We start from the raw sequence: 15,392 nt of genomic DNA on the forward strand, positions 1-15,392 counted from the left end.
AACTCTATCAAATACTTGAAGAAACAATACAGTTCTACACAATCTTTTCAAGGAATAGAAGAAGAAACACTTTCCAACTCATTCAATGAGGCCAATATTTTCCAAGTACCAAAGTTATAAGAAGACATAATAAGTACAGACCAATATCCCTCATGAATACAGACACAAATCATATATATAGATATATATAATTGTATATATGATATATGATACATATATCATATATATAATAAAAATATATGACCAGGGGCGCCTGGGTGGCTTAGTTGGTTAAGCCTCCGACTCCTGATTTGATTTTGACTCAGGTCATGATCTCACAGTCGTGAGAATGAGCCTCACATCAGGCTCAGGGCAGAGTGTGGAGCCTGCTTGGAATTCATTCTCTCCCTCTCCATCTGACCCTCCCCTGCTGGCCTGCGTTTGTGCTGTGGCACGTACATGTGCGCGCGCTCTCTCTCTCTCTCTCTCGCTCTCTCTCTCTCAAAAAAAAAAAAAACCCTGTGTGTCTTCCAGCTACCTTGGTCCTCATGCTCTTGTGACAAGAATGATATACTAATTCATTCTGTATCTTCTTTAAATATATATACATACATCATATACACGTACATACACACATACACATGATATATATACAGACATATATATGATATATATATGACAAAATCCATTTGTGATAAAAACTTTCCACAAACTAGAAACAGGAGGAAATTTCCTCAACCTGATAAAAAGCATTGACGAAAACCTACAGCAAACACTATACTTAATGGTGAACAATTAAATGCTCTCCCCTTAAGATCAGGAACAAGGTAAAGAAGGATGTGTGCTCTTGTCACTTTCTACTCAACACTGTACTAGAGGTTCTATCCTATACAAGAAGGGGGAAAAAAGGAGGAGGAGGAAAAATTAAAGGCATTCAGATATGAAAAGAAGCAAAACCGTCTTTATTTGCAGACCATGTTATCCTGTGTGTAGAAAACCCTCAGGAGTCTGTACACAAAAAAACTACTAGCAGTAACAAATGAGTTCATCAAAGCTACAGGATACCACATCAATATACAAAAAGTCAACTGCACTTCTACATGCTTAGCAATGAAAAATCCAAAAATGAATCCAAGAAAAAAGGAGTACTTAGGAACACTGGAAATACTCAGGAACATCAAAAGAATGAAATACTTAACAAAAGAAGTACAAGCATTGTACACTGAAAATTACAGAGCATTACTATGTAAAACTAAAGATCTAAATAAATGGAGAGACATTTCAGGTCCTGAACTAGAAGATTCACTATTATGAAGACAGCCATTCTTCTTGGATTGATCTGTAGATCCACAATACCTGCAAACCTCCAGCAGAATGTTTTTTTGGTAGAAATTGACCAGTTAAATATAAATTTTTATGGAAATCCAAAAGACCTAGAGTATTTGGAATTTTGAAAAAGAACTAAGTTGTAAGACTTACACTACTGGAGTTCAACACTTACTATAAAAGCTACAGCAATCAAGACCTGTGGTACTGGCCTAAGAAAAGACCTATAGACCAAAGCACAGAAATGGGAATCCAGCGATGAATCCTTCCATTTATGGTCAACTGTGTTTTCACAGTGGTGCCGAGGCAATTTGATGGGGTGAAGGACAGCCTTTTCAACAAATGGTGACGGCACAACTGGACAGCCATGTTCATAAGATGAATTTAGATTTATTTGTACTTCATGCCACACAGAAAAATTAACTCACATGAATTATGGACTTAAATGTAAGCAGTAAAACTAGAAAACTTCTTAAAGAAAATACGAGAAACTCTTTGTGTCCGTGGATTAGGAAAAGACTTTTTTGCTACAATACCAAAAAACATGATCCATCGAACAAAAAATTGGTAGGGTTCACTTTATCAGAATCAAAGATGTTCACACTTTGATTTTTTAAATGTTTATTTTTGAGAGAGACAGCGCAAGTGAGGGAGAGGTGGAAAGAGAGGGAGACACCGTATCTGAAGCAGGTTCCAGGCTCTGAGTTATCAGCACTCACAGAGCCTGATGCGGGGCTCAAACCCATGAGCCATGAGATCATGACCTGAGCCGAAGTCAGATGCTTAACCAACTGAGCCACCCAGGTGCCCCAAGACATTTATACTTTTTTTTTTTTTTTAATTTTTTTTTCAACGTTTTTTATTTATTTTTGGGACAGAGAGAGACAGAGCATGAACGGGGGAGGGGCAGAGAGAGAGGGAGACACAGAATGGGAAACAGGCTCCAGGCTCTGAGCCATCAGCCCAGAGCCCGACGCGGGGCTCGAACTCACGGACCGCGAGATCGTGACCTGGCTGAAGTCGGACGCTTAACCGACTACGCCACCCAGGCGCCCCAAGACATTTATACTTTGAAAGACAGTATGAAGAAAATGAAAAGGCAAACCAGAGACCGGGAGGAAACATTTGCAAATCCTACGACTGACAGAGAACTTGTATCCAGAATATTTAAAGAACTGTTACAATTCAGTATAACAAAGATAACCCAATTTAAAAATGGCCAAAGATCTGAATAGACATTTCACCAAAGAAGAAAAGTATGTGGCCAATAAGCACATGAAAAGATGCCCAACATCTTTTCAACATTTTAATTGGAATTATTGGGGAAATGCAATCAAAGCCACGATGAGGTATCATTTCACACCCAAGTATTAAAACAGTCATAACAAAAGTAAAATAATGGACAGCTCCTGGTCATGATCTCACTGTTGGTGTGTTCGTGCCCTGCGCTGGGCTCTGTGCTAACAATCCAGAGCCTGGAGTCTGCTTCGGATTCTGTGTCTCTCTCTCTCTCAAAAAAAATCAACATAAAAAAATAATAAAAAATAAAAGTACAATAATGGGTATTAAAAAACCCTCAAATCTGCTACTGAACTGTATACTTCAAAATGGTTAAGACAGTAAATTGTTATGTATATTTTATCACAATGAAAAAAATTTTTAAGCCCTTACCAATACTTGAAAAAAAAAGTAGTGAACAAAGTAGGAAAAAACAGAAACAATCTTTTCCCACAAAGAAAAGCCCAACTTTAGATGGCTTTACTGGTGAGTTCTATCAAATACACAAAGAAGAAATAACAAAATTTTGCACAATCTTTTCCAGGAAACAGAAGAAAACACTTTCAAACTTATTCAGTGAGGTCAATTTATTTATTTTTATTTTTGAGGTCAATTTAAATGTGTAATTAAAGGCATTATGATTTACTTTTTGCAGAAATGCACTGAAGTATAAAAGACATAAGGTATTGGACCAGAAGCATCAGGAGCTGGGTTCCAATCCAGAGTCTGTTACCAACTAGTTGTGTAATCTTTGTCAAGTTACTTCATCTTGTTGGGCTTCAGTTTCCCTATTTGTAAAATACGAAGGTTGACTGGCGAAATCCTTTCCATCTATATGATCTAATTCCATGGTATACTTATTACATAGAATTTTGTTTAAAATTTATCCAATTGGGGGTGCCTGGGTGGCGCAGTCGGTTAAGCATCCGACTTCAGCCAGGTCACGATCTCGCGGTCCGTGAGTTCGAGCCCCGGGTCGGGCTCTGGGCTGATGGCTCAGAGCCTGGAGCCTGTTTCCGATTCTGTGTCTCCCTCTCTCTCTGCCCCTCCCCCGTTCATGCTCTGTCTCTCTCTGTCCCAAAAATAAATAAAAACGTTGAGAAAAAAAAATTTGTCCAATTGTATAATTGCTATAACCTTTCTGGGAAACAATATGGCAATATATATGTAGTAACAGCCAGCTCATACTCTCTGGCAAAGTATTTCAACTTTCAGATATTTGACTTAAGGATATAATTCAACCAGCCACAGAACACATAAAAATAAAAAGATGGTCACTTTAACCATCTACATGTCCAACAAAAGTAGAATAAGAGTAGTAACAAAAAGAAATATCAAATTACTAAAAATTAGTATGAAGATGATCAAGGAAAATATTTTTTGTTATGTAAAAATAATCAGAATATAAATGAATTAAATTACGAAAATGTACACCGTATATAAATACACGCCAAACAAAAAGTCATTTCTACTGATGAAAGTAAGTATTCGAATTTTGAGTCTAAAAGATTTTGGTTTTAATTACAAAGTTTTCTGAAATATTGATACATGATATACTCAAAGAGAAAAAATCAGAAACTCATCCAAAGGACAGATAACAAAATATCAAGATTATGTTGATTAGGTTCTAAATTGCTCTGGCTTGATTAAGGCCTTCTCAGAGTGGTTATGAACCTAGGGCTCTCGGCAGAAATCTCAATGATTAAAACTTTCATCAGCTGATACTGGAATTATCAATGTATTTTACTTGTTCTACCCAGTATTGGGATAAAGCCTGGAGGTCTGATTTTACCAAGTACTCATCCAAATCCAGATATAATACTGGACAGTTCAAAATTCTTATGCCTGATTATTTATCAGTCACCCCCTTTCAAGTTCTCAATTTAAAAATTATCATACAGCCTCCATTTGTAAATATATAAGCCACAAGACATCTGTGTTGTATAACCACTAAAGCTCCTCCCTCAAGTAAGGAGTGTGAAAAGAAGGGAGTATCTAGCTTCCTGACTTTCCTTTGTATTCCTATGGCTGCCTGCTTAGGACAGGAATTTCAAGAGGATCCAGTCTCAGCATTTCCAAGGTCAGTAGACAGAATACTTGGGGAATGATACTGGGCACGATCCTAATAATAGTAGGCTGAACCATATGAAATCATTGGCAATTGCTCAATGTGGCTCAACCTAAGTCAATGCCTTTGTATTAAGAAAAACTTGCTGTTCCCTTTGAGACGGTAGAATCGTTGTCAAGGCTTCTCTCCTTGATCTTTAAATGAGTACACTTATGGGAGTCATTACTTTCAGAACCAGAATTTAAGCAATTTTAAATTTTAATTTTCAAGCAATATTTACATGTTTGCATTAAAATGAAGTGTTTCACCGGCAGCCAACCAAAGAATAAATTTCAGAATTATCCCACTCTAACTCGATTCTTGTCAAAGTCATGTTTCCCTTCACAGAGCAGCAAGTTTTCATACTTCCCGCACAATGCTGCTTCCACCTCCAAATGAAATTTGTCCCATCCTGAGAGCATCTTACCTGAAACTACCATAGACTATAAGTAGAATGGAAATCAGAAATGTAGACACTTGACTGGAATCCACCAGGGAATAGGCCCTAGAGAAATGAGAAAAAAAAAATGTTAAATCACATGGCAGCAAGTCCTCATGGAGTTTACAGTATGGTGGAGTTCGATCTCACTACGTTTCATTATTGTCTTTAAGTTAAAAAAAAAAGGTGTAAATTAGCATTAACAAAATAACATAACTGAGACCTGCTAGTTTAACATAAAGAATACATGTGTAGGTTCACAGCTATTATTAGTTAACACTCATAGGATGTTAAATGACATCAATGTAAAAATCCCATCTCCGTATACCACATGATGCTTACAACATCCACTCCCAATTTAAGATATGCCAAGATATCTACCATTACTGTAGCAAAGATAAAGTCTCAGTGATTATCATATGGTACCAAAATCAAAACTATATATACCAAAAGGTATACAACCAGGAAGTCTTACTCCCATCTAGTTCCCCCCAGGTCCTCTTGAGATAACCACTTTTACTGGTTTCTTGTATAGCGTTCTAGAACATATAGTATCAACACATATTATTTCTCACCATTTCTCACACAAAAGATCAACACTCTGTACTCCCCCCACCCTCCTTTTACAACATAACCTAGAGATCTTCCTATACCAGTATGTGCAGAGTTTCTCTTCTTTATTTTTATTTTCTTTAAACATCTACATAGATTTCTATTGTGTGGATACACTGAAAAACAGTTTTTGTTTTTAAAAAAAATCCCTTTTAGATGGACACTGTGGTTGTTTCCAAAAATTCTGTTACCCACAATTGTGTAATAAAGAGCCTTGTAAATTATGCCTGCAACGCACACATGAAATGACACGTCTGTGCAGAACAAAGGTCCTAAAAGTGAGACTGCTGGATCACAGAGGAAATGTATTTGCAATTTGGATAGATGTTGCCAAACTGCCCTCCAGAGAAGTTCTATCATTTTGCATTCTCACCAGTAACAGATTAGGGTTCCTCTTTTCCAAAGCCTTGTCAACAGTGAATGTTGTATAATTTTTGACTTTTTACCAATCTGAAACATGAAAATTGGTATCTCGATATGGTTTTCATTTGCATTAATTTTCTGACGTAATTAAAATTTAAAATTGATTAAAAGTGAGCTTAAGCAGCTTTTCACATGATTAAAGGCTAGTATAAGCATTTTTAAAAGAATTTAAACATTTTTTCCAACTCCAGAGCTATAAAAAACAAAGGGAGCCTTTTTTTTTTTTTTTCTTTTTTTTTCCTTTTAAGAAACCTTTCTTTTGCTGGTGTATTACTTGGATGACTTGGCTTTTTCGTATCCTGTGTATTCTGAAGCACATTGTCATTACCTAAAGGTAGATTAGAGTCTAAACTTCCCAAACTCAGTGTCTTAAGATCTCATACTACTGTATATTCCTTTTGCTACATCTCTCACATCAATGGAGGCCCTCCAGAGACTCATCACTGAAGACTTCTAGAAGTCTGGGGTTCAACTGTTATTAAACCAGCTCTTGTCTTCCACACATCCTCTGGGCTGTGTTCTTGTCTGTGTGGCTGACCATCTTGTAGTCACTGACTTTCTTCAGTCTTTTTCAAGGCAAGGGTTTGACCATATGCAAAATACCTTCTGAAGAGGCTGAGCAGGTTGACCAGCCAATAAGCCTGCTACCCACTGTAGAACGAAACACGGCATTTCAGGAAATGGTTTCTTCTAGCCTGAACAGTTATATTTTTCAAATCTATACAAGAAAATCTGGTAAAAGCTGACTCCAAATCTAGTCCACAATTTATAATAAAACTTTTTTTGTTTATTTTATTGGGGGGGGGGGCAGGAGGGGCAGAGAGAGAGAGAGGGAGTGAGAGAGAGTCCCAAGCAGGTTCCACGTTGTCAGTGCAGAGCCCAATATGGGGCTCTACCTCACCAACCATGAGATCATGACCTGAGCCGAAATCAAGAATCGGACACTGAACCTACTGAACCACCCAGGCACCCCTATAATAAAACTTTTTGAAATGTCATATATTTTCAACTCAAATTATCATTATGGAAGTTTTACAAAAAGCTTTTTTTTAAAAAAAAAAAATAATTATTTATTTTTGAGAGAAAAAGAGTGTGCGTGCATGCAAGCAGGGTAGGGGCAGAGAGAAAGGGTACACGGTATCTGAAGTGCGTTCTGTGCTATCAGTGGGGCTGACACGCGGGGCTCAAACTCACGACCGTAAGGTGATGCCCCGAGCTGAAGTCAACCCTTAACCGACTAAGCCCCCAAGTGCCCTGGAAGTTTTACAAAAAGCTTTTTAACACAAAGAATTTATTATGCAGAATATGGTTTAAAATTAATTTTAGCCAATTTTAGCATTTAAAAAATAGTATCAATTTTATTTTTTAAAAATTACAAAAATAATTCATGTTCATTGTAAAAATCCAAATAACAGGTAAGAAGCAAAAGTACAAGTGCCTTGCCCCTCCCCCTTGTCCACATGCCCATTCCCTAGGAGCAGACGCTGTTTACAAGTTGGTATGTGTATCCTTCCACATAAAGTGTGTATGCAGAATGTATACACACCATAAAAACGGATACACACTTCGTGTCCTTCTGTAACTTGCTCTTTTTTCAAACTCAACTATGTAACAGGGGCTGTTCTTTTCTACTGCCTTAATTTATTGGCCTTTTGCTATAAAATTAAGACATGGAAAACCTGATAATTTAAACTGTACTCTTTCTTTTTTTAAGAGAAATCACCTAGGTTCAATAAACACAACTTTTAACCATATACACATTGTCTAAAAATTCTCATTTCTGAGTTATTAACCACAGCATACCACACTTTTTCACCTCACTTGACCTCCTGAATTAGGGGGGTAGCTTGTTGTTTCTAACCTCAACAGAAACACATGGGGATGCCTCTGCCTATGCTGTTCTTTTTCGTCAATTTAAGATTTAGTGAAGACAGGAATGTTTCCATTGCCCTTTTTTCAAAGGCAACCATGGAATCCCACAGGTAAAGATAACATCCACATCATGATACTGAACAGTCAAATATACTGTGAAAAATATTAGGAAGAGCTGCATCTTGTACTCTCGCCGATGCACCCTAACTCCTGTCTTGGGGCGCCTGGATGGCTCAGTCCGTTAAGCCTCTGACTTCGGCTCAGGTCATGATCTCGCAGTTCATGAGTTCGAGCCCCACGTCTGGCTCTGTGCTGACAGCGTAGAGACTGGAGCCTGCTTCGGATTCTGTGTCTCCCTCTCTCTCTTTCTGCCCCTCCTCCCTGCACCCCCCCCCCAAACTCTGTCGGTCTCTCTCGCAAAAATAAAACGTTAAAAATTTAAAAACAATTCTTGTCTAGCCTAGAGCCTATCAAAAACATTGATATTATACATACTATCACATTTAAAATGTGTATGGAAATCATTTTTGCAAAATAACATCTGCTTAAGAAATGTGAACATGCTAGCACATTTTGTCACTAACACTGAACATGTTAGAACATCCTGCTATCCTAAGACAACTTGACAATGAAGTTTTTCTTTTTCCACACTTACCAGAAAACCTTCTGCTACTTACAGTCTCTGAGTTTAGGGACTTCTCGGCATAGATACATTATGCGTTACGCATCATTTAAGTTTATTTCATTAGAGGTTGCCCGTGTCAAGTTTACGTTGAAACATGTACATTTTACTATTAAGTCTTTAAAAAGCCGTGAAGACAGAAGCACCTATTTAGCTGATGATAAGCCCAGGATGGACATAGAAACATAAGTTCTCCCTCTCATACCAGCTGTGTTAGCCAATAAATAATCTGCTGGATCATGTAACTTAATCAATACAAAGAGATAATAAGATAATTACAAAAATAGCAAAGTAAAGAATAAACGGAACGGGAACTCAAATACAGAACTGCACTGTCCAATATAGCAGCCACTAGCACTAAAATGGCCACTTAGCCACCAGCCACATGTGGCAATTTAAATTTAAATGAAATTAAAAATTTGGTTCATTGGTTACACTAGTTGAATTTCAAGTATCCAATAGTTGATGACTACTCTACTGAATGGCCAGATAAAGAACATTTCCATCAATGTAGAAAGTTCTAATGACTGCACTGATGTATACTTGTATAGGAAGACGCCCCTGTTATAGTTCAAAATTGGGCTTCTGGGATTTTCTTGGTGGTAAGAGCAACATCTAACGTTTTACTGAGCGCTTAATTTTCACAACCATTCTATGACATTAAGTCCTACATGTATACAACCCCTTATTCAAAAAAATACCTTGAGGATAGATGTGTTGCAGAAAACCCCCTCACTGGGGTCTAGAGCAGCAAGTACCCTGTAATCAAATATTAATATTTCTGTAGTGAAACATGAATAACCACACTAAATAAGATAAATAAAGATTAGAAACCGCTTCAACAGCTTGGGTCAGGTTTTGCTTCCATGTGAATTACAGAAAAACTCTGGGTTTTCAGAATTTGAGGTTTGGAAATTGTGGACCTGTGTGATTGTCACCATTGAGCTGAGGAGCCGGGTGCAGTTCTGAACATAGGCAGACTTACTCCATCATCTCTCAAACTGACGTGATCATCTGATGACAAACTTGGGAGTCAGGAAGCTCCAGTTTCTATCTTTAATTATTCTGTAACTAGCCATTTGATCTTCCGTAGGCAAGCTTTTTACATTTTCCTGGTCTCTATAAAATCCTCTTTTGGCCTAGACAAACTTGAAGGCCCAGCTAATTTTTATTTTCAAGACTCTAGGTTTTTATACTGTTTTTCCTCCAAAAATGATAAATATTACCATATAAATATGTTTGGCCGATCACTGGCATGTTTATAGGCAAATGAGCTGACAAAGGCAGCACTGTTTCCAGACTACTGAAAACTGTTATTAAATTTTTTTACATTGGACTATAGTTGACACACAAGATTACGTTAGTTTCAGGTGTACAACATAGGGATTCCCCAAGTTTATACATTATGCTGTGTTCACCACAAGTGTAGCTACCATCTGTTACCATACAACTATTATAACATCCTTGATAATATTCCTTAAGCTGTGCCTTTTATTCCCGTGACTTAACTCATTCCATAATTGGTTGGTTTAATCAACCAAGGGAAAATTTTTCTCTTGAGTCATTTTTTACAAAAACTGGCCAGCTCTAGGGTCTAACCCACAGCTCTTTTGTTTCATTATCAAACAGATTGTTTAATAAAGGTTTTAACTGCTGATAATGACAGGGAGAAGAGAGCCTCATCCATACCTCTATTATTCTCTTTGCCCGCAAAGAGAAGTAAAGAATCAGAAACACTTCACAAGTATGCGAAGACCCAAGAATTTTACTGCAGAGACTGGGGTCTGGGCTTCTGGGGTACGACCAGAGTAGGGCAGGCAGAGGGAAAGGTATTCCAGGGAAAAAGGGTAGGTAGTCTGGCCAATTCTAGGAAAGCAAAGCCCACAATCTTATTTCACAGCCTCTTCCTATCCCACACTTCAGGCTCTCCCACGGCCAAAAGCAGATGTGTATCATCTCTCAGGACCTACGCCTAGTGAGGTGTCTTTTCCCGAGACTCAATGCACATTAAAGACAGGAACTTACTCTACAGACTGAAACAAAGGAACTACTACTGAAATGCAAAAAGAAACTAAATACATGCCTTTCAGATAGGCCAAAATCAGGTTGGCCAAATGTGCTGAAGAAAGACTCGGGAGACTTTGCCAAGTGATGTATTAGTACAGGTTAGCTGTTGAGATATTTTACATGGTCACTACAAACACCCCTAATTCTTTTACCATATTCCCCCAAACCTTAATAGAGACAGAAAGCTACCAGAAAGTTCTCTCATATACAGTAAGATTATATTCTACACCCTAAGATTTTTAGAACCATGCTGGATTTTATTTAGTAATTGCTCTACAGTCAAACATCTATTTCTAGCTGCTTTACCAGCAAGTGCTTATAACACATATCCTGCTAAAAATCATGCCAAACTGAGACACAGAGAGTACTGTTCTATAATGTGTTCTATGTGTCAGCCTTCCAGCTATACAATGAAAGCATTCTTGTCCACCCAACAAACCAAGCAACTAATATTCCAACCTAGCACTGTCTGGTGCCCTAGACTGGCACTTTGCAAACTTTTTGGTCTTGAAACTATTTACACAAGGAAGACCCCTTAGAGCTTTTGTTCCTATGGGTAACAGCTGCTGGAAATTAAAACTGAGAAAAAATGAAAATGGTTTACTAACTCATTTAAATGTAACAAAACCATTACACATGAGCATATTTTTTTTTTTTAAAGGAAAAAGAACTATTTTCCAAAACAAAAAAGAATTTAGTGAGACAAGGGGCATTCTCTTACATTTCTACACACCTCTTTAATGTCTGGCTTAAATGGAAGACAACCAGATTCTCTTATCTGCTTCTGCATTCAGTCTGTTGCCATATGTTGCTTTAGTTGAACACTATGAAGGCTACGGAGAAGGAAATCTGGCCTGACGCATATGGGTAGCTGGAAAAGGGAGGGGTATTATAACAACATTTTTAGGTAACTGAGGAGACTCTTCTTTAATGCTACACTGCACTTCAACAAGTGGTAATTTCTTAAAGGTTATTTTCAATGTGAAATCTGAAACCGTATCGGTAAAGTTTTTTAAAAAATATATTATGTTAAAATCCAAAGGATTATGCTACACTTTGAATGGATCCTTTACCCATGAATGATTCTGTAACATCATACACTGGTCATCTGGAAAATATTGGTTCACTGAGTTATGCAGCTTTTCCAGATGTGGTCACATTTCATTACACAGTATCTGAAAAACCACATTTGTTAACATCATTCCTGAGACTAATGATAACAGATACAGTTTTCCAAAATTCTAATTTTCACTTAAAAGTTCAAATTGTATCACTGGTAAACAGTGTGGAGGTTCCTCAAAAAATTAAAAATAGATCGACCCTATGACCCAGCAATAGCACGGCTAGGAATTTACTCAAGGGATACAGGAGTGCTGATGCATAGGGGCACTTGTACCCCAATGTTTATAGCAGCACTTTCAACAATAGCCAAATTATGGAAAGAGCCTAAATGTCCACGGACTGATAAATGGATAAAGAAATTGTGGTTTATATACACAATGGAGTACTACGTGGCAATGAGAAAGAATGAAATATGGCCTTTTGTAGCAACGTGGATAGAACTGGAGAGTGTTCTGCTAAGTGAAATAAGTCATAGAGAGAAAGACAGATACCATATGTTTTCACTCTTATGTGGATCCTGAGAAACTTAACAGAAGACCATGGGGAGAAAATGGGGGGATGGAAAAAAAAAAGAGGTTAGAGAGGGAGGGAGCCAAAACATAAGAGACTCTTAAAAACTGAGAACTGAGGGTTGACGGGGGTGGGAGTGAGGGGAGGGTGGGTGATGGGTATTGAGGAGGGCACCTGTTGGGATGAGTACTGGGTGTTGTATGGAAACCAATTTGACAATAAATTTCATATTTAAATAAACAAACAAACAAACAAACAATCTCTCATCACTGAGAACTAATACTCTAAAAACAAACAAACCAAAAAACCCAAATTGTATTACTGGCAAAACGACTGTTTATTTTTTTTAAATGACAGGCTCACTTCATTAATTTTTGAGACATTGCCAAACATCAAAGTGTGAATAACTCTAGTTTGTCCACTAGTCATTCTTCAAGTAAAAACAGTGTTCCAAGAAAAAAGTAGCTAGTTCAGCTACCATCTCAAATGACTGCACAAGTATTTTTTCAAGAAAACCAATGGAACCTTAGTATACAGCATACATGCTTAAGAACTATTTTATTATTTAAAAAAGTGTTCTTAAGGATTGAGTTTTTTTTTTTAATTTTTTTTTTTTAACGTTTATTTTATTTTTGAGACAGAGAGAGACAGAGCATGAACGGGGGAGGGTCAGAAAGAGGGAGACACAGAATCCGAAACAGGCTCCAGGCCCTGAGCGGTCAGCACAGAGCCCGACGCGGGGCTCGAACTCACGGACAGCGAGATCATGACTGAGCCGAAGTCGGCCGCTTAACCGACTGAGCCACCCAGGCGCCCCAAGGATTGAGATTTAATAAAAGTAATTTTCACTGCTTCACCCTAAGGGAAACTTGTTTTTTTGTTTTTAAACAAACACAAAACAAAACAGTGTAGTGTGTGAGGGGCACGTGGGTGGCTCAGTCGGTTGAGCATCCAACTTCGGCTTGGGTCATGATCTCACAGCCTGTGAGTTCAAGCTCCACATTGAGCTGGCTGCTGTCAGTGCAAAGCCTGCTTCAGATCTTCTGTCCCCCTCTCTCTGTCCCTCCCCAACTTGCACTTTCTCAAAAATAAACATTTAAAAAATTATTTATTTATTTATTTATTTATTTATTTATTTATTTATTTTGAGAGAGAGTAAGAGCAGGGGAGGGGCAGAGAGAGAGGGGGAGAGAAAGCAGGCTCCACACCATCGGTATGGAGCCCTGATGCGGGGCTTGAACCCACAAACCACGAGATCATGACCTGAGCTGAAACCAAGAATCAGAGGTTTAACCGATTGAGCCACCCAGGTGTCCCCCAAAATAAAAATAAATAAATGAACGGTGTGTGCACGGTGGTGAAGAACATTATGATTACTAGTACAGTTTGGTGCCACTGCCTTGATTCATGTCGCACAGCAGAGTTTTTTGGTTTTTTTACCCACCACTGCTTTTCACCATAAGGAAAAAATGTCAAAACGAAAAAGACAAGGAAAAAATATCAAAATGAAAAAGACAAATAACTTTAATGGTAGCCCCCCTACAAGGGTCTGAGGATCCCTGAGGGATTCGTGGGCCACACTTTGAGAACAGCTGCCTTATACACTCACCCACAGGTCCTGGCTATACAAATTCCTAGCATTTTCTCATATGAACTTCTAAAATCACAAAACACCAAGAAGTAGTTAAAATTATTTTGCTATGCAAGATTTTTGGCTTTAAATAGGATATGCACAACATGACTTACATTCCAGGCCTCAGCAATACTAGCTTTCCCTTTAAGGTAGAGTGTGTTCAAAGAGGATTTCATTTGTATTTTTATCTAAAATATCTAACATTATAGTATCCACAATTCCCTTCCACATTTTTCCATTATTTTAAGGAAAAAAACCAAATATGTATCCTATGCTTAATAATGGAATAGATAATCTTATTAAATAAAATTTTAATAAGTTAAATTTAATCTTTATGTCCAAGACACAAAGTAAGACAGTCACTTAAGAAAGTGACGATCTAGTAAGAAAGACACATCATACAAGGTAACAGAATGTAATATTCTAATAGAGAAATAAAGTGCTATGGGAGGTGCTATGGGTTGCCACGTACTGGAGGGGGCAAACTATGGCCTACTGCTATTCCAGTAAACACAGCCAAGCTCATTCATTCAGGTATCGTTTATGGCTGCTCTGGTGCTTCACTGGCGGAGCAGTAGAGTTGTGACAGTCTCCACATGGCTCACATAGCCCAAAATATTTACTAACTGGTCCTATATGGAAAAAGCTTGCTCACCCTTATTGTATATTGTTGTTACTGAATAAGGCCACCCAACTAAGAGGGCCAATGAATGTTGAAATACATCCTACCCTTCCCTCCTGGAGGATGCAGCAGGACTTCGGGCACAAAGCCTGATGAGCAGAACCTTGAGTCCTACAGGATGGATGCAGCCACCTGGTGGGAGGGACACCTTTTCTTTTCACAAAGGTGACAATTTTTGAGCCAAGCCCATCCGGTCAGGGAGGCACTATTTCCTGTTTTGCACAAAGAGGGGTGTGTGTGTGTGTGTGTGTGTAGTCTAGCAGGAGTCACGAACATCTCTGAGTCATACCATGAATATGGGTGGATTTCCAATATCAAAATATTTTTGGATTAGAAATGAAGAATTTTCATTCTTCCTATCTCTTCATTAGCACCAAATACTTTATGGAAAAAAACATGTAAGAGATGCACCATATGTTACTATTTTATTTTACCCAGCTAGCACGGTGAAAAATTATTTCCATCAGAGATGCAAAATCTGAGGACTGAGCATATTCCTATGAAAGAAAGGTATTAGTCTCTAAGGCAGTAAAGATGATCTGTAGTCATTTTGTTTTCAGACACGTTTTATTGCCTACAATAGGTAAGAGAGGCTTTACAGGGTTCCAGTGAAACAGAAAGAAGACCCCACGCTGAACGATTCCATGGTAAGATGCTTCC

General features: G+C 38.0%; 1 protein-coding gene across 2 annotated transcripts in view; it reads right to left on the reverse strand.

Moving 5' to 3' along the window:
* The window catches only part of SPPL3 (signal peptide peptidase like 3), a 140,140-nt gene that overhangs the window by 45,212 nt on the left and 79,536 nt on the right, over positions 1-15,392 (reverse strand). The window contains exon 2 of one of the 2 annotated variants that reach the window (XM_086681862.1): positions 5,118-5,195. In XM_086681862.1, the coding sequence (XP_086537988.1) occupies positions 5,118-5,195 (78 nt within the window). Of the gene's footprint in view, positions 1-5,117; positions 5,196-15,392 lie in introns of those variants that run through there. The other variant, XM_086681863.1, reaches the window with a different exon arrangement.

This window comes from Puma concolor, chromosome D3 (genome assembly GCF_028749965.1).
Source record: "Puma concolor isolate L17-30 chromosome D3, mPumCon1.1.hap2, whole genome shotgun sequence".
Classification (NCBI taxonomy): Eukaryota; Metazoa; Chordata; class Mammalia; order Carnivora; family Felidae; genus Puma; species Puma concolor.